At 40.0% G+C, this 18,494-nt stretch overlaps 1 protein-coding gene across 1 annotated transcript; it reads right to left on the minus strand.

The window, feature by feature from the left end:
• Positions 1–15,544: 15,544 nt before the first annotated feature.
• On the minus strand, positions 15,545–17,985 carry hyal6 (hyaluronoglucosaminidase 6). The gene is made up of 3 exons (XM_069162870.1): positions 17,050–17,985; positions 16,501–16,590; positions 15,545–16,033 (listed from the first exon to the last, which is right to left on the minus strand). Exons 1-3 carry the CDS (start codon positions 17,983–17,985, stop codon positions 15,545–15,547), a joined length of 1,515 nt encoding a protein of 504 aa, XP_069018971.1.
• Between the last annotated feature and the right edge of the window lie 509 nt (positions 17,986–18,494).

The following is an 18,494-nucleotide window of genomic DNA, read 5'->3' on the forward strand; positions in this document are numbered from 1 at the left end:
CAGGAGACAGAGGGAGACAGACCCTGCATTCTATAGCCATACTACCAAACTATTTAGTATGCCAAAAAAAAGATTTAGTAAGTCCCAATACGTAGTACGTACAAAGTATTATGCCAAAAGTACCAGGATGTCCTCCTATATCTGGTCATATTTTGCAGTATTCAATTCAATTCAATTCAATTCAATTCAATTCAATTCAATTCAATTCAATTCAATTCAATTCAATTCAATTCAATTCAATTCAATTCAATTCAATTCAATTCAATTCAATTCAATTCAATTTTATTTATATAGCGCCAAATCACAACATAGATTATTTCATGCCACTTAACACATTAAAGTCCTTACAGCAAGACTTTACAATATTATACAGAGAAACCCAACAATTCATCAATTCCCACATAAGCTATGAGGGAAAAAAAAACTCCTCTTTAAGGGAGAAAAACCTCCAACAGAGGGAAGGAAAAACTCCCTCTTAACAGGAAGAAACCTCCGACAGAACCAGGCTCAGAGGAGGGCGGCAATCTGCCTCGACCGGTTGAGGTGAGAGGAGAGCAGAGAGAGAAAAGGACAGCATAGAGATAGAAGAGAAGAACTGTTGGTGGAGACGACAAGCGCAGGGCAGAGACATGCAGCTCCATGGCGGGACATCTGCAAAAGAAAGAAGAGAAACTACACGAGCGAGGGAACTGAATGGAGACAACAGACAATAAGAAAAAGCTATGATAGAGAAAAAGATGGTGAGGTATGAGTCAGTTAAAGAGTAGGAGGGAAGAAAAGAAGCTCAGCATGTAACGAGGTCCCCCAGCAGCCTCGGCCTATAACAGCATAACTAAGGGTTGGTTCAGGTCTACCTGAGCCAGCCCTAACTATAGGCTTTATCAAAAAGGAACATTTTGAGTCTAATCTTAAAGCTAGAGAGGGTTTCTGCCCCTCCAACACAAACTGGGAGCTGGTTGGTTCCACAGGAGAGGAGCCTGAAAACTGAAGCTCTGCCTCCCATTCTACTTCTGTAAACTCTAGGAACCACAAGTAGACCAGCGTACTGAGAGCGAAGTGCTCTGCTAGGATTATATGGTTCTATAAGATCTCTGAGATATGATGGAGCCTGGTCATGTAGGGCTTTGTAAGTCATCAAGAGAATTTTAAATTCTATTCTTGATTTCACAGGAAGCCAGTGAAGAGAAGCTAAAACTGGAGAAATATGATCTCTCTCACTAAATCCCGTCAGTACTCTTGCTGCAGCATTTTGGATCAGCTGCAGAGTTTTTAATGAGTAATTTGAACATCCTAACAACAAGGAATTACAATAATCTAGCTTAGAAATAACAAACGCATGAATGATTTTTCTGCGTCACGCTGAGGAAGGATTTTCCTGACTTTGTTAATATTACGTAGATGGAAGAAGGCAGTTCTGGAGATTTGCTTTATATGTTGTGTAAAGGACAAATCCTCATCAAAGATGACTCTGAGGTTCCTCACAGTTTTGCTGGAGGCCAAGACAACATCATCTAGAGTAACTAAGTGATTACAGAAAGAGTTTCTGAGGTGTTTAGGACCAAGTACAATAACTTCCATTTTGTCTGAATTTAGAAGCAGGAAGTTTTTGGTCATTCAGGTCTTTATGTCTTTTAGACAGGCTTCAAGTTTTACTAACTGATTAGTTTTATCTGGTTTTATAGAAAGATATAGCTGAGTGTAATCTGCAACAATGGAAGTTTATGCAGTGCTTCCTGATGACATCTCCTAATGGAAGCATGTATCAATGTACAAAGTAACAAGTATTGGGCCTAACACTGAGCCTTGTGGAACTCCATAACTAACTCTTGTTTGTCTGGAAGACTCATTGTTTACAATGAGTATGCAGGCCAGCATCCTATTCAAGCTCTTGTGTGCTCTTGCACATCTTCTGTGCAGCGGAAGATGTGTCACGTCAACTGAGCTGCTGAGACATTTAGTGGCGCTAATTCTCCACCAGGAGGAGAAGAAGAAGAAGAGGCATAAAAAGGAAGCGTACTCATTCCAAATTGCATTTTTTTTCTTTTTACAGCAAATTTCACTGTACGAATTGGGACGGATATGACGAAGAGGATCAAAGTTCAAGATGCGTTTTTATGATGAAGTAATATGTCCCAATTGTATACATACTACATGCAAAACTACATATTTTTTAAGGTTAGCTGCAGTATGTACTAAAAGTAAAAAGACATAGTATGCGACTTACAGTCGTAGAATGCAAGGAATGACATAACAATGCACCCATTGTCTATGCACATGGTGGGAGGCTCTGGCCTAATCCCAGAATCACCAATTTACCTATCACCTCTGTCAGTTTGAGCTCAGAGGCCTGGGTTTACAGTTTACTAGTGAGATTTATTCATGAGTTATCCTGAAATATACCAAAGATTCTGAATTTTTGGCACAGTTTGGTGGACTTTAGCACCATGCTTTTAATTTTGCTGAACAGTCAAATGGGAAATGGGAAACTGTACCCGCCAGTCTGCTGGCAAGTCCACACAAACCCAACAACCCTGAGAAAATCAACGCAGCAGCAGGGAACAGGAAATCAAGGAGGTCTCAAAAGTGGCACAAGACATTTAACCAGAATATTCATCTTTATATATGTTTTAATTTATATAATCGCTCCTCTGTGCAGCGGAGTGTCACTGCGCTAATTAAATGGCACTACATGTGGACCCGGCACTTTTACCCAGCCCAAGCTGAAATTCCAGTGGTTACCCACACATATTTACAAGTAGAAGACAAAAGTTGCTGTGAACTCAATCCCTGTGAGTCCCTCTGTTAAATATACACGTGGATTTTCCCTTTTTAACTCTTTGTTTCCAAAGCAAATATGTCATCCAAATAAAGAGCATTTAAAGAGATTTGCATCTGTTGGAAGAAATACAACATGTGTTTAAATGGGATTTCATGTGACATCGTGGAGAAATATATCATTACTGAAAAAAACTGACTCAGTTAAAACTTTCTGATGTTACTTCTTGTCCCTTGCTGTATAGATTCAGATTTCCATGTCTTTCTTTTGTAATTATATAGCTGGTTCTGGTGCTGCACAACTGCTGTGAAAGTGACGTCGCTCATATTCGGCAACTGTGCAGTTTGGACTTGTGATGTCACAAACTCATGCTCCTGTCATTTGTTCACACTCAGCACAGAACAACTGTCCCACATTTAATAGTGATGAAAAATACCGAGTGGTCATTCTGTCACGGAGCTGACAAACCACAAGACAGAAGACATCTTGTGGTTGGCCTTGACATGCATCCCTCAGAAAAGAGTCAGCCATTTAGAGGAGTGGATACATGATACCAATGTGCCTTAAAGACTGTAAAGGACCGAGCTGACAGGCAAGAGGAGTCACAGGTATTTTCTTACAAAAATGTTATTTACCCCCAAAAAAGGAAATATTTGATGCTCTCATGGTGCAGCAGGCTTTTGATAGAGTTTGATTGGCCACTTCCTGTATTTAAGAGGTTCATTTTTACTCAAGCCTTGCGAAATGTCTTCCAGCAAACAACACGCAGCAGTGGTAACTCCAGAGATGCTAAACTAAACTGAAGATAAACATGTTGACTGTACAAAAGTTAATTGAATTTGCGCACTACAAATAGAAACTAAAATAATGTAAAAACTGCTAAATAAATTGAAGTTAGTATGAATGAAACAAGCCCAAAGAATTTTGATATCAATACAGACACTGACAGCCAAAGTTCCAGTAACTTTTAGGGCTCGTGTGAGTTTCTTCAGATCAGTTTACAGTGTTTGTTTTCGAGAGAACTGTCTTTGCTCCGAATGCACAAAGATGAAACTGATATTCATCTTCTTGTGTGATTTAAAAGAGATCAGAGAGAAAAAAAAGTTGAACTAAAACACCAGTGTTTCTTGGAGATATGGCATCAGAACTTGTGCGTGTGTGTGTTTGTTTGTTTCCTTTAAATCACCCGCAACTGGTGACTGAGCTATTTTTTTCCTCCTTTGGATAATCAGTGATTTGTGCCTCCTTCAGATCTTCTCTCTGAGCTCATCAGGTACAATTTTCTTTTAATTGCTCCTATAGAACTCATCTTTCACTTTGTCTAAGCAAAAGCATAAACAAACACAATGTGTGTTTCAGTGCAAGAACAGCCAGGTTGGCGCTTTTCCTCAGGACGTTTTGGCAAACAGCGGGATGGGCCATCAGTCGGGACCGATCGTAAGTCATAATTATATGCACTGCAATTCCGTGTATGAGGAACGTAAGAGAGCAGTTCAAGGTTGAATAAAAATCTGAGCCCCATTGTTTGGTGAAGTCATCTGTGTTTGGTTGTGTGTGTTTTCCGATGCTCAGCAGCAGCAGCTCAGCTTCACTTTTCAATAACATCTCTTTAAACCAAGCGGTGTGTTTAGTTTACGAAAACCAGGGAAAGTTTCCCTGAATAAAAAGTCTGTTTTCCATTAAAAGAGCCAAAGGAGCCAAAAAGTTCAGGAACAACAAATATTTTTAAGATGTCAAATTGGACAAACGATGAGGTCAACAAAATTTTGGTTTGACACGCAAAACCACACGGGGTTGGTGCCATCATTTTGATTTTGTAATGTTAAAGGGCAACTTCATTGTTTTTCAAGAGGGTCCGTAGGATTAAAAAATGATAAGGATATCTGGAATATCCATGTTGGCTGTATTGCAACTTGTTCTTTCTGCAACAAGTTAATGTGTGGTGATAATGTGAAAAAGTGTTACAATATCATGAATATGACTACATACCTGCATTTCTTTATCTATTTTCCTCCACATATCAAATACTTTTGGGGAGTAGGTGTTTCGATGGGTCTCCCTTTTGGCCCTATATGATTCAGAGGTGAGACAGAAACAGTCTCTAGCATTGGAGATTAAAAAGCAAAGTTTTATAGATTTGTCAAGAAAAATATTCTCAACATGCAAAAATGTCTTATTTTTCCAAAAATGTCAAGAATATTCCTGTCTTGTCGTCCCTTTTTGAGAGAATTTGTAGTTTTGGAAAGGAAATCTGGCACATTCATAATTTCTGTGAAGGTCCAAAGAACTCCTGTTTCTACTGGAAACTGTTTTCGATTTGCTTTTGCTGTCTAACTGAGCTTTAACCTTAAGGGAACTATCTTCTGCCTTTCAGCTCCAGGAGCAACCAACTGTGAGTTTACCAAATGTGTATTCATTTTAATCACACGTCAAAATACGTTCAATTAGAGTCCCTACTGACTCTATTAGATCTACTGAATTACGCACACATAGCCTTCGTGCATGTAAAGATAAATGGAAAAAAGAAAAACCTACAGGCTGATTTCATTGTACCTTAACCCCCACTTCAGTGTGTGTGTGTGTGTGTGTGTGTGTGTGTGTGTGTGTGTGTGTGTGTGTGTGTAGGAAGCCACATTCCCACAATGGGTGGATAGAGGGGGGGGTCGGTGGTAGTGGGATGTGTATTTGGATTCCTCCAGCCTGTGTGTGTGTGTGTGTGTGTGTGTGTGTGAAGGAAGCCACATTCCCACAATGGGTGGATGGGGGGGGGGGGGGGGGGGGGGGGTGTCGGTGGTAGTGGGATGTGTATTTGGATTCCTCCAGCCTGGCATTGTGATCCTGACTGCAGATTCATTTCCACTACCTCTGCAGATGAAAGGCCCACCCTGAACTCATACAGCCCTCCTACCCCCCGACCCCCAACCCTCACCCACTCACTCACTCACCCCTGCACGGAAACCTCAGCATCGGCCAGCTGTGGCGGTCGGAGGCTCCTCATGAACATATGGACTGTGTTATGAAAAGGTCTGGGCTCAGACAGCGTGGATCCTCCAGCCCGCTTTAATGGCTTCAGCTGTAATGAGGCATCGGGTTGCTCGGAGAGGAAGAGATGGGTCAGGGTCAGCCTGCATTCAATACTTACTACATGATATGGGGGGGGGGGGCTCAGGGAAAAAAAAAAAAAAAAAAAAAAAAAAAAAGCTGATTTTCATCTGTAAAACGTGCACGGCGCCTGCTGATGCAGGCTGACAGAAATTACATTTATTCGCAAAAGTTCAGAAACTGAAAAGTGATTTTTGTGCTTGCTGGAGATAAAGGCCATCATCCCTGCACCATATTGGCTGTTTACGCTGTTGGTTCCCTCTGACACCCAGTTGAAATAATTTCCTTTTATTAGTTTTGCATGTTTTAACCCCTAAACTCCAAATATTTAATCCTGCAGAACATGTTATGCTTTTTATCCACTTTTTAGATTTTTTTTTTCTTTCCATGCCGCCGTTGGCTCTTTTTTGTTTAAACAACTGGAACCTATCAGATTTTGTTCCTGAGCTGTAGTTGATAGCCTCTAATGTGCTTTAATTAGCTGTAATAAAACATTTTTACATATTGATGAAGCTTCAGCTTCCCTGTGATTCCCTGTACAAAGCTCAACAGTGAGTTTCAGCTCATCTTGTAGCTATTAGGCCCACAACTGCCTTACAGCCAAGTTGTACCCATTTACTTCAGATTGATCATTGAGAGGCGATGTTCACTGCTGTGTGTGGAAGTGCATAACATTTACAAAATAAAATAAGAGAGAGTAATTCTGACATGCTATATCATGATCATAAGGTTCACCCATATTGTTTACACTTTGAAAAATAGAGTATGTTGAATCAGCTACCGTATTAACAGTTCTTTTTGCTTTTGCTACAACCGTCACTTTGATACTGAAGAAATCTTGAAAAGTAGAGTATTCTCTGAAGAGTCCTAATCCCACCCTAGTACGTGCATACAGTAAGTGACACTGTAGACACGTGAGAGAAAATAGGAGCTCATAATTATGAGATAATGTACAGCAGACTGATGGAATTGGAACACTTTAAAATGTATCTGAGAATCATTATCACTAGTGCGTCCAATAGTACATAGCAAAACGTGTATGTATTATCCATATAAAACTGGGTTCATACTGCATTTTCCACCACTGGTCCATCAGTGGCTTAATCATTGGCAGGTTTCGACATAGGTACGGCCTCTTTTGGCACTTCCCCTGTAGCATAGACACACAGACACACACACAAAGACAAATGAAAGTTAATGTTGCTGTTATTGTGGGATGTGTAAAAAAAAAAGAAAAAAGTCTTTTGTTTCTGCTGCCTCCAAGTGGCCTAAAAGAATCCATTGTTGCAAGTTGAATCGTCAGATCAATATACACTGCCATTATTATGTAACCAAGTTTACAGAAAAGCAGAATTATCATTTCCTGTTTAAATGAACATGTTCATATCTCTTCTCTCGGCTCTCTGATCTTTTTATCAGACCTTCACACAGAAGGAAGTTGACAAAACATTGCGGTAAGAAAGGCTTTGACCTTTAGTTCCCAGGAGCTGAAACACAGTCTGCTGCACTTATTGACACAAATTAAACAGATCTGGTGAGTCCAGAGATCTAACACTCTTATACATTCTCGTGGTTTCCTTAAAACATATCAGTGAATGTGTTTCATTGCAGAGTTGCCAGTTTTCCTCGGCAGTCCTATTATTGTTTCTGATGCCATTTTTTGCCCACCAGCCTAACGCTGCATTTTATGGCCCTCGAGAACCTCCACGGAGCTGTTGTGTTGATGTGGGATCGGGATCTGAGAGGACCACAGGATTCAGAATCAACAGACTGACGCCAGGCTGCTTGAACAGAAGCCATGTTGATGCTTTTACTGGAAGAGACGGCTTCTACACACTCTGATGAGCCGATTCTTTTCTTAAAACGCTGTGATTGTTCTTCATCTATTTTAGTCACGTTGAATAAATGTTTGTTTTTATATATATATATATATATATATATAAAAACACGATTAAGAACCATTTGAATTTTCTGTGGATATGTATCTTCCCCACCTAATGATTAGTGACCATAACTTCTTCTCTAGCACCACCATCAGACCTTCTCACCTTTCTCCAATCTTTTAACTCATGACCAGACGAGGAGCATTATTTTCCTTCACAAGACGGTTGTTGTTAATAAGAGTTTACAGCCCTCTTGTGATGAGGACAGCTCAGAAAACCCTTCAGGTTATAAGGAAATGAAGATTAAAATGGGGATAAAGCATATAAATGAGCGGCTGACCTTGTGCATAAGACTTGTTAAGTTTCTTTTACTTATTCTCATCCAAAAAAAGTTGCTCCAAGTTACAAAAGCAGAACACTGCTGATACTACCAACTATTTTCCTTCAGCACAAATCTCACACCCAAACGTGTAGACCAGAAATAGGTCAAATAGATGTGACTGTAGGAACCCCAACAGGATAAAGAGCAGTTTTTATCAGAGGACTTCCTGTCCTGTCTACTGTAGTTTTCTGTACTTGAAGGCTCAGAATCGTCTGCCTCGTATTCCACTGCCCTAAAGGGAATAGAAACTCTATCTATCACTTGTGTCTGGGTCTAATGGTTCGTTAGTAAAAGTTGCTCCAAGAAGCAGAAAGGGTCTTGACAGAAAATTCTTGGAAGATTCCTAGTGCTGAGATACGATAGTTTGTGAATATAAAACTGATACAACTGATAATCCTTGTGGTTAGATTGTTGTTGTCAATTTTTTTTAAAAATGGTTAAAAACTAAAAAGTAAAACTTCATGTGGATCCTAAATTACCTGATACAACTGGACAGGACAGGGTTTCATGAAGCCTCTTTCACAACATGGGAGGTCCTAGTGGGAAAGGTTCACATCTTCAGGACTTGTCTGTATTCACATCTGTGAGGCGACTCAAGCTGGCAGCTGCTTGTCTTCTTGTGCTGCTGCTTCCCCGCATCACTTAAGATGCAAGCTGTCTTCATTGGAAAACACTGATGAGACACAAACTTCAGCTTACTTTTTTGAAGAAATGTCATACGACCAAGCAAGCACAGTTAGCTAAATATAATATCAATAGCTACTATTGCCATCAGAACTCTTTGTTAATTTCAAAAAGTGTAAAAATGTTTTACAGTGGACGAATACTGGGCTCATTCAGTATAGCACTTTCTCTACGAAACAACAATCTTTCATACCTTTTCAAAGAAATTGCTGATGTGAAACATCTATGTTCAGGTTGCTCTTTATGTGTTTGGTCCAGTCTGGTGTCAGTTTCTCAAAAGAAAGTGGAACCAATGAAGACCACATTCCTGATCCCCTCCTATGTAGACACAGCTTTCTCTATTTGGGTTTTTCTCCTTTGTTTTTGTGTTAAGCGTTTCAGATTTCAGCAAAACTTTCATTTCATGTCTCCTGCACTTCAGCAGTAGCTTAGAATGTCCTCTTCTTCATTCAAGATTCAAACCTGCAATCATGTGAGTTCACGTTTTCCAGAAACAGCTGTTGGGCCCTTCTGTTCTCTGATACACACTTTCATTTTGAAAGGACAAAATTATGTGTTTTCCAAGAGGTTAGTTGTCATCTTTACGGCCAGATAGTCAGAAGTTGAGACAGTCTAGATGTTTTTTGTTTTCCCCCCCCATCTGAATTAGTTTGGGAGGTGAGATATTTGTATTCATCTGGATCATCAGTTGTAGCTGTTTAGACCTTGTTAACTGTTTGTGTACGAAGGATGTAAATGTTTAGCTGCCGTGCCACCCTGCCTGTAATCTGCAGTGGAAGATGAAACTGAAGGGGAGGCAGTAGAAAGACGATATACAGCCATTTGAAGCTGCACACTATGAACTCAGATTCTGCTCATTCTTTCGGAAGTTTTCATTAGTTTACTTTAAGACTTGGGTTGACTTGGTTTGACTTCTTACACAGTGTAACACTGTCACTGTCAGTTTGAGAAGAGACTCATGTTTAGTCTCTGCCAGCTTCACCTGCAGACAAACTGAATTTGTAGAAAGACTGCTGATACTAACTAAAGCTGATTATGGTTGTTAGTCAAAAAGCAGGAGCTAACTGAGGTCTGAGGTTTTTAAAATTACAGGTGTTTGGTGTCTGTGTATTTAAGACCTATTGAACGATGAGCCCTGAGTATATTTTCCGATGCAATCCAGTGCATAGATATGATACAGTGTTTTAGAAAGTATCTAAATGTCATGTAATGTTGAAGGAAACAAACTTTGCAAAACCTGTCTTCATAGTGTTTTCTGAACTAACTTTGATTGACAACGTCACATTCTTATGTTTGTGTTTAGAAGATGAAGAAGAAAAAGACAGCTGCTGAGTCTGTTTACTTCCATGGTTGTCAAAGCATCATAATCCCATAATAACACCAACAGAGGCAAACTGACAGAATAATTTGGCCGAGTCAGCTTCAGCTCTGCTTGAGTCACATGCACTCATGAGGAGTTGTGAAGGCCATGAAATATAGTTTAGACATCCAGGGCTGGTCTAAGTGTATTTTGGTACAGTGCAAGTGGCTTTTTTTTGTTATTATTTTTGATGTATTCTTAGACCATTGATAAAGATGTGAAAAAACAAAAACAAAAACCCCAACAGGACAGGGGACTATTAGCACTTTTCCACTACAAATAAAGTTTATATTTTTGTGGTTCAGCATGAACTTGGCTGTGAATAGATGGGTGGAATGGCGGAAGAAGGCGCGTGTCGGTAAAGATGTGCAGTGCAGTGCAATTTCAGTGTAATTTTCTAAGGTCAAATTAGGTCTATGTGATGACTATTTCTGTTGCTTCAGTGGGTGAGAGCGCACACGGACAGACCTGTCTGAAATCCCACAGACATGTTGGTGGGTGTTGATGTATTTCATCCCATTTACATAAATAATTTAAACAAGATGTTTTGATGCAACCTTCCAATTAAGTTAATCATATAAACTAGAATTACTGCCTGGCGACTGTATGCCTCAGCTCATCATTCAAGTTGTAGTTTACATACATATCCCTCCAAACCCATATAGATGCTGCTGCAAAGAAGCTTAAACATTCTAAAACATAGATGGTTCACGCACAACTTCAACCCTGACAGCACAAACGAGCTATACAATTACCAGAATTTTTTGTCAATTATTATGTCTCCAATTCAGTAACTGTCATAAATGTCACAGCCTCGCCAAGGGAATAGGACGTACGTACATATGGACGGAGGGACGGAAATGGGTGGGGCGCTAAAGGCTGTCACCCATGAATGTCCATCATGATTGGTCGAATGGTTCACATCATAGTTACAACAAACAAAACCAGAAAGCAGTAACCCTCATTTCACTTGTGCATGTATATCTACCAGGACTTTTTAAACTTTTTATAATGCAGAAATCATTTTGGAAGCAGAAGCGCAAATGATCCCTGTTGCCTTTGCAATGATGCACATGCAACCCTGCCATAGTTACAGTTGATGAGGTTGCAAAACACAATTGTCTTATAAAATAAGTTGTGGAAATGTCTTGTCCCAGCAGCAGCATGTATATTCCCACAGTTTAAAGTTCATCTCGACAAAAACAGTCATGTAATTCTAAACTTTATATTTTTTATGCCAGTGTAGCCGCAAAGGAAGGTGGATTTTACAAATTTTATCAACTGCGCAAAGCCAAAAAACTATGGCCACAAAGCTGAATGGGTTTTAACACCATCCTCATGTTGGACCACAATGCAAAATACTTCAAATAGTCTGTTGCACTAATCCAACACGTTGTTATGATTAAACTAATGATGTTTTTTTTTTTTACAATGTTTGTGACACCCTGATTTTACCATTTATAATGCAGTTTTTTCCATATTTGAAAAGGAGACGCTATTCCCTTCCTCATTATCAGTACTGAAATGCACTTCCGCAAGGCCTTAATATCCTCTAACTGCTCCTGGGCTCCAATGTGTCTATGATGGATGCACCAATCCAGTTTTTTTCTCTCCTGATATAAAGTCTAACTAATACTTCATCTCGTAGCAAATGCTAATACTATCAAAAGAAATCTGCTCTCTTCACTGGGTGCATATAATAGGGATCTTATTTATGTTGGGAGTAATGCATTACAAAGTAACGTAGGAGGTCCCTGAACAACCTATTGTAAAAATACAACCTGACTCCATTAAGAAAGTTGCTAAGCATTGTGCATTCACTGAACAGGCCACCTAGTACAACTATAACTAAGATTTTTATGCTTTATCTCTGTTGCATCCCATTTGGAAGAATGTTTATTGTTTTTAGAACAGATCCAGTAACGTCAGTGTCACTGATTTATTGTTATAAGATGATCTCGAACATACAACTTCAGAGATTTTCAGCTCTCACTTGGATCTGGTTATAAAAACAGGCACTAATTGTATTTGGGAATTGTCTCTAGTGTCTCTTATCCATAGAGCTCAAGGTATAGGTGGTCATGTGGAAAATGGAATAAAGGTGCAGGAACTGTTTTGAGTGACTGTGCAGCTTCCTGAAACCTTGTTGTCACAGTGGGTTTTCCAGGTTTTTGTTCCATTACAAGTATTAATTTCATCTCTATACATGCAGATACTGCACAAAATGCATCTGAATAGATATACTGTTGTTTGTCAGGTCATCATTGTAAATGAGAATTGGTTCTCAATTGATTTTACCTGGTTAAATAAAGGTCATATATAAAGTTTCAGTATGTAGCGCCCCACAAACAGTGTTGTTTTTTTTTTACTCTTGCTCTGTACTTAACACACAGACACAGGATAGATATTAATCCACAAACAGCTTGCTTTTTGACAGATAGAGAATGTGCTTATGTCCCAAAATATTCAACTGTTCCTTTAAATTGTGGGACTTGATCTTGTAAAATTAGGTTACAAATTACAAAATGGTTTGGTTTATGAAAAATCCTCCCTCCAACACCTACTTTGCTTAGTAATATCCACGGGTAAACATACAAACATACAATAAGCATATTAAAATAAGTTTGTTGCATCAGTTAAAACATTACCATGTAGCTCTGGACCCTCAAACAGTAGCAGATGAATCACTCTGAAGCTGCTGTTGAAGTTGGTTGGCAAAGCCCTTCATTTATAATTATCTGACTTCAACACCTCTATAATCCACACTCTACAATGTTTTGACAGGTGTTTTTTTTTTTAACAGAGATGAATCATGAGGCAGTCATTGCATCCGAAAACTTCTCCCCCCTGCCATTACCAAAACAGCGTTTGACAACCAGCCATCCCTCCCTTTCCCATGAGACAAACTAGGACTATTGTTAAACTGTTTGGTCATGTGACCCGTCCCGCCACAGCTCGCTGTGACTTATTTGACTGACTGCGGTTTCACTCAGCAGGCTGACAAGTGCTGGCTGTGATGTCAGCCTCATCACAGTTATTATCCCCAATTAAACAATTTTGACTGTAAACTGAGTGAAGTGTCATCGAGAGAACGTTTTGATTTACTGATTGTTTTATGAGGTTTGTTTAGGTCTAAGGAAGACTAGTATTTAGTTTATTTTTCCAGCTTGAGAACATTATCTCCAATTAAGTTTGTTGTTCTTCTCTTAGTTTCTTTTTTTTGTGATGAGTTTGCAACAAGCTAAAACTTCCTGCTGGTTGCCAAAGACCTTTATTTTTACAGTGTACATTAGACTACAGTCTATTTTTAGGAAATTCTTAAAGAAAATTAAACTTTAGAAATCATAAGCAGATGGCAAAATAGCTTGTAATGAAGAAAATTATATGTTTTTTTTTCTTTAATCCAACTGTGTTTCTGCTAATAAAATATTTTGCCTTCCGAAAGTCTACCTGAAATTAGACTTTTCCCACAAAGTACAACTTTCCAAATGACATGGTCACACATGTCACAGAGCCTGTTCACACATGTCATTACGCATCCTGTGTAATGAATCTATATGCAAATGAACACAAACATCACGTAAATATGTAAGTAAATAAGCACAAGAATGCAGGCAGAATCGGGAGAAGACGCATTTAACAAAATGAAACATCTTTCTCTGGAGCTTCATTACAATTTACCGTCTATTGGAAATGTATGACGTATTCCATGTTTGTACTTGTCAGAAATTACTTCAGTGAGTTGCAATTCACAACCTCAAGCATGAGGCCCTAATTTGTCAGGCTCTGATTATTTAATTATTCCAGTGGTTTTGAGAGGGTTGGGCTCTGCACTGCGGTGGATAAATGAACTATTCCACAGCTGTGGGTCTGATCACAGCTGTGGAATAGTTTACTTATCCAACATGTCAGAAATTAGACAAGACAAGATAAACTAAAAGAAAAAAAAGGTAAACCCAGAGGAGGCTTTAGTGAAAATAAGCATAGCACTGGTGTTTTTCATCACTAAACAGTTGCTTTATAGCTGCACGTTTGCAAGTAAGTCTCTTCTGCTTACTGTAGTATGTATGTATGTATGTAGTTCTACTGCTCTCAGCAGAATCATAGAATTGTTTTACCGAAGAGCACGCCAAGATCTTCAGGTTTAACCCTCCCGTTGTCCTTGTGTCAAAATGACCCGCAGCTGTTTTCAACCAAGTTCTATTTTATTTTCATATTTTTTGGCATCATTGGTGACAAGGAGGCTGTGAGGGTTTCTTTAAAGAATGATCACCAATGATAAAAAAAAAACATAAAAATATAGAAATAAAATAGAAGTTGGTTGAACACAGCTGCGGGTCATTTTGACCCGAGGACAACGGGAGGGTTAAGAACTGTTTGAGTGGAAGAAAAATCTTCCAGTGCTATTGCCTGCAGTAACCGGACAGTGACACATTGAGTACCGGGTCAGATACAAACAAAGGAATGCGGCACCAAGAGCTGCCTTCAGTATTTCTTCTGCTTGGTCAGAGGACGTAGGCGAAGCAGATCATCTTGGATATCTACAGGGTGCGTTCACACTGGGTAAACATTTGTTGTCCCTTTAGCTGACCACTTGTGATCCGATCACCCAGGAGGGGTGCTGATGGCCAAGTTGAACACCCTCGGAGACTGACAATGTGATACAGGAAGTCTCTCATTTTCCCATAATTTCTGTAGCTTCTTGCTAAGAATTTAAACAGTAAAACGCAAAGGCACAATCAACTGCAGTAGCAAGAAAGAAGCCAAAAAGCAGAAAGCCTGAAAACACCGAAAGATGAGAGTAAAATATAAATTCTTAAGCATTTGTATGGTGATACTGTATTTAGATTGTTAAACACCAAATGCATTGGCTAATTTGAAGTTTGCTACTATTACCATAAATTCCATCAGAATTGTTATACAGGACCACCTCAAGTCATCCCGTAGTTTTACTGGAGCAAAAAAATTGTAGACATGTCAAACCACAAACTTCTAAAACATATCTTGCACAGTGTATTTAGTCAAAAACATGACGTTACAACTTTCGTGCCTTTGTAAATCTATCTTTAGTAACCTTAGCTACAAACATTTGTGAGGAACCCTTTGTGGTTGTTCTATATTAAGAACAATTTTGTGGTAAAAAAAAAAAAAAAAAAAAACGTCTCAAGTTTGCCAGTAAGACATTATTATCAGAATGGGAACTATACATTCATAGGGCGACATTGGAGGTTTTTCTTTTAATTTCAATACAGTCAGTTTTCTTCAACGAGTAGACATTAGAGGAACCGTAGCACATCACACTTCAGGTCTGGCTAACACTAACAGCAGCCCTCTTGTCCTAAAATTAATCTTGGTATTTAAAGTATGAGACACTTGATAATCAGACAGAGTGCCAGGAACATGATGATGCACAAACAGGAGAAATGGAGCGTTAGAAGGAGGAAGATATTTCCCAGCAGGCTGTTCCCCCAGGGGTGAGGCTGTGGAAAGACCGGCTGGGATGGGGGAGGAGGAGAGGAAAGGGGCAGAGCCTGAGGCATCTCACAGTAAACTCCTGTCCAGCCCTGGTAGCACTGACAGGTGAACTTGTGCTTCATGTCCAGGATATCATGGTGGTTGAGGTGACCACTGACGTGGAAGTGCGGTCCCCGTGGTGCGGTGTTGCGGTGGATGTGGAAGAAGCGTGGGTTGAGATGCAGGTAAGCCCCTGAGTCCAGGCTCTTGCGGACACACCTCCCATTTTTCTTGCACAGTGCTTTGCTGCACAGCTTAGCGGCCGACGTGACGTTGATTACATAATGTCCCAGAGGGCCGTCAATGTACTTCTTCACTGTCAGGCAATTCCTCTGGAGGACAAAGGCGACAAAACACACAATCAAAGATCATAGTGGTGTCTCTTCATGTTTGTTTGTTTGTTGTTGTTTTTAACCATAAACCAGATTGTCTCTGCTTTAATTCTCTGTTGAGGATTTTCCACACCCTACCATCAGCTATTGGTTTCCTACTTTGCAGGCATTGTATTTTATTTAAAGTTTTTCATTGTAACATGACATGAATCAGATGTTTACTTAAAGAAACTGTAGAAAAAAGAAAAAAAACGGGAGGGGTGCTATAACATAACTTGCAGCTGTTCTTTGATCTGATTTCAAATTAAATTAAAGCTGTCTGTTTTATTGAATTTAATATTGAAACCTATTGAAACAAAACAAAAAAAAACCTGTTTCTATTGCGTATTTGCAAATAAACACCAAGTTTGCACTATTATAACACACCACCTTCGACATACATTTTTGGTTGTCCTTTTTACTGTTACCTGTGATCGAGAGTATTCTGATGATCCCCAGAGGACAACACCCGATGCTCCCAAGGCAGCGCTCTCGCCAATGGTGTGAACCAGGTCACTCTTAAACCAAACGGTAGGTATGTTTAGCCAAGAAAACTGGAATCAAATTATAACTTTATAGTTTATATTGTCTCATGACACATGTCGGAATCCAAATTCCTCATTCCATTCCTTTATTTCAAAATCTAAAAATGCTCTTAAGGGCTACAACCATCCATAATGTGTGACTATGTTGACATCAAAAGAGAATAGCTTTAACCAAGCAGCCAATTGTAGGGGTTTGTGAGCATTTTCATTTTGTTCAGGTGTTTGATTCTTTTTGGTGTTTTTGCATTTATTTGACAGTAAATACAGAAGAAAAAAAGAAAACTGAGGCAGAGAAGGGAACGACATGCAACAAAGGCCTACCGCCTAAGAATCAAACCACGGATGTTGTACTATGTGGTATGCACCTTTATCATTTGTCTACCAGATACCCCCGGTTTTCTGCTTAATCTGTTGAAAAAGCTGAAAGCGTACCTCTGAAAGAACTACAAAGGTATAGGCGTAGAATGGTCTGGAGTAGACAAACACAGGCAATGTGAAGTCCGTATGGGCAATAGACGCGATCCTCATGGCTTCCTTCACTCTGTAGTGGACAAACTTGACGGTGTGGGAGGAGGACTTCAGCTCATAGTCCAGATAGATGGATGGGTAGAGGACCGTGCTTTCCTTCCAGAGCCACATTAAATGGTCATTGCGAACATGTTCAACGTTGGGGCATTCCCCGGTGTAGCGTTGTGGGTGTCTCTTGTAGCCGTAGTTGTAGCAATCTGGGAACAGGTAAAACCCCCACAGCCCATTTGGCCTGCGACTTTCAGCCAGTGCCAAGGTCAAGTTCATGAAAGCTTGCCCAGCCCTCTCAAAATGTTCCTTTGCTTCCTTCTCTACTTTGCTCTCTGGCCAGTTTGGATGAAGTTTCCGTATGTGTTCCTTGGATTTGTTGCGGTAAATGTCTTTGGAGCCCCAGTTTCGGACCCACTGAGGCCTCCAGTTCTCCCAGTCAATGACACCTAGGCCTCGAAAGTCCTTGTGGGGGATCAGCTTGTCAATGTCGGCCCGTGCCTTGCTCAGGTGTTTGGACATGCTCTGGTTCTGTGGCAGGCCCCCGTTAATCGGATCCCCCGTGTTGGAGTAGTATGGGTAGTATCCCAGATGGCTGTGGTAAAATATGGTCACGTTTGGTCCACTCAGGGTTTCATTGAGGTTTGCTACAATGTCAAAAACGCTGAGGTCCAGGTTCACCTTAAATCGAAGACGGCACGGCTCGGTAGGAGCATTCCAAACAACAACAAAAGGCCGATTAGGGATCAGAGGTGCCCGGACCGGCTTCATCTGGTCGCCCCCAACATGGAGCTTTACCCCAATGCCAAGCCACAAGACTAGCAGCAGGAGGTGGAACCCCATCAGCGCCATGGCCCTTGGTTTCTCATGGAGCAATTAATGGTCCTACACAGGGAGAAAAGACATATTGCATTTTTTGAGCGAAAATAAATACGTTATGAGCTTCAGTGAACAGGGATAATCAGGCAGGCCTGTGAAAGGACACGAGTGATGATCACTGAAGTGAATGCTCCAAATTCCACAACACAACAAAACACAAAGCTAGCCTGTTCTCAAAGAGAGCAGGTCTGTGATGGGAAGGACGTCAGTGCAAATCTCAAAGAATCAGAGACGATGTGGAAAGAATGAACGATCAGAAAAAGCTTACCATTCCCTCATTTTATTGTTTAACACCAACTAAAACAAAAAATTCTTGCAAATTTTATCAGATAGTGTCATAGTACTTCTACTGCACTTTTCTGAATTTAACACAGTTGATTAAGGTTAAAAGGAAATTATGCACGTATTAGCTCTTATGGTGGCAGTGAAGAAATTATAAATGCAGATGTCACTTTCTAACAAAGGCAGCTAGATTCATAGAG

This window comes from Embiotoca jacksoni, unplaced genomic scaffold (genome assembly GCF_022577435.1).
Source record: "Embiotoca jacksoni isolate LCO1_2020_lvr unplaced genomic scaffold, fEmbJac1.0.p SCAF_3, whole genome shotgun sequence".
In the NCBI taxonomy this organism is placed as follows: domain Eukaryota; kingdom Metazoa; phylum Chordata; class Actinopteri; family Embiotocidae; genus Embiotoca; species Embiotoca jacksoni.

Coding starts and splice junctions, on each gene's coding strand:
- hyal6 (XM_069162870.1), bottom strand. CDS start 17,985: ATGGCGCTGATGGGGTTCCACCTCCTGCTGCTAGTCTTGTGGCTTGGC. Junction 16,591..17,049: donor CCTTTGTAGTTCTTTCAGAG/GTACGCTTTCAG, acceptor GTTTGGTTTAAG/AGTGACCTGGTTCACACCAT. Junction 16,034..16,500: donor CAGAATACTCTCGATCACAG/GTAACAGTAAAA, acceptor TTTGTCCTCCAG/AGGAATTGCCTGACAGTGAA.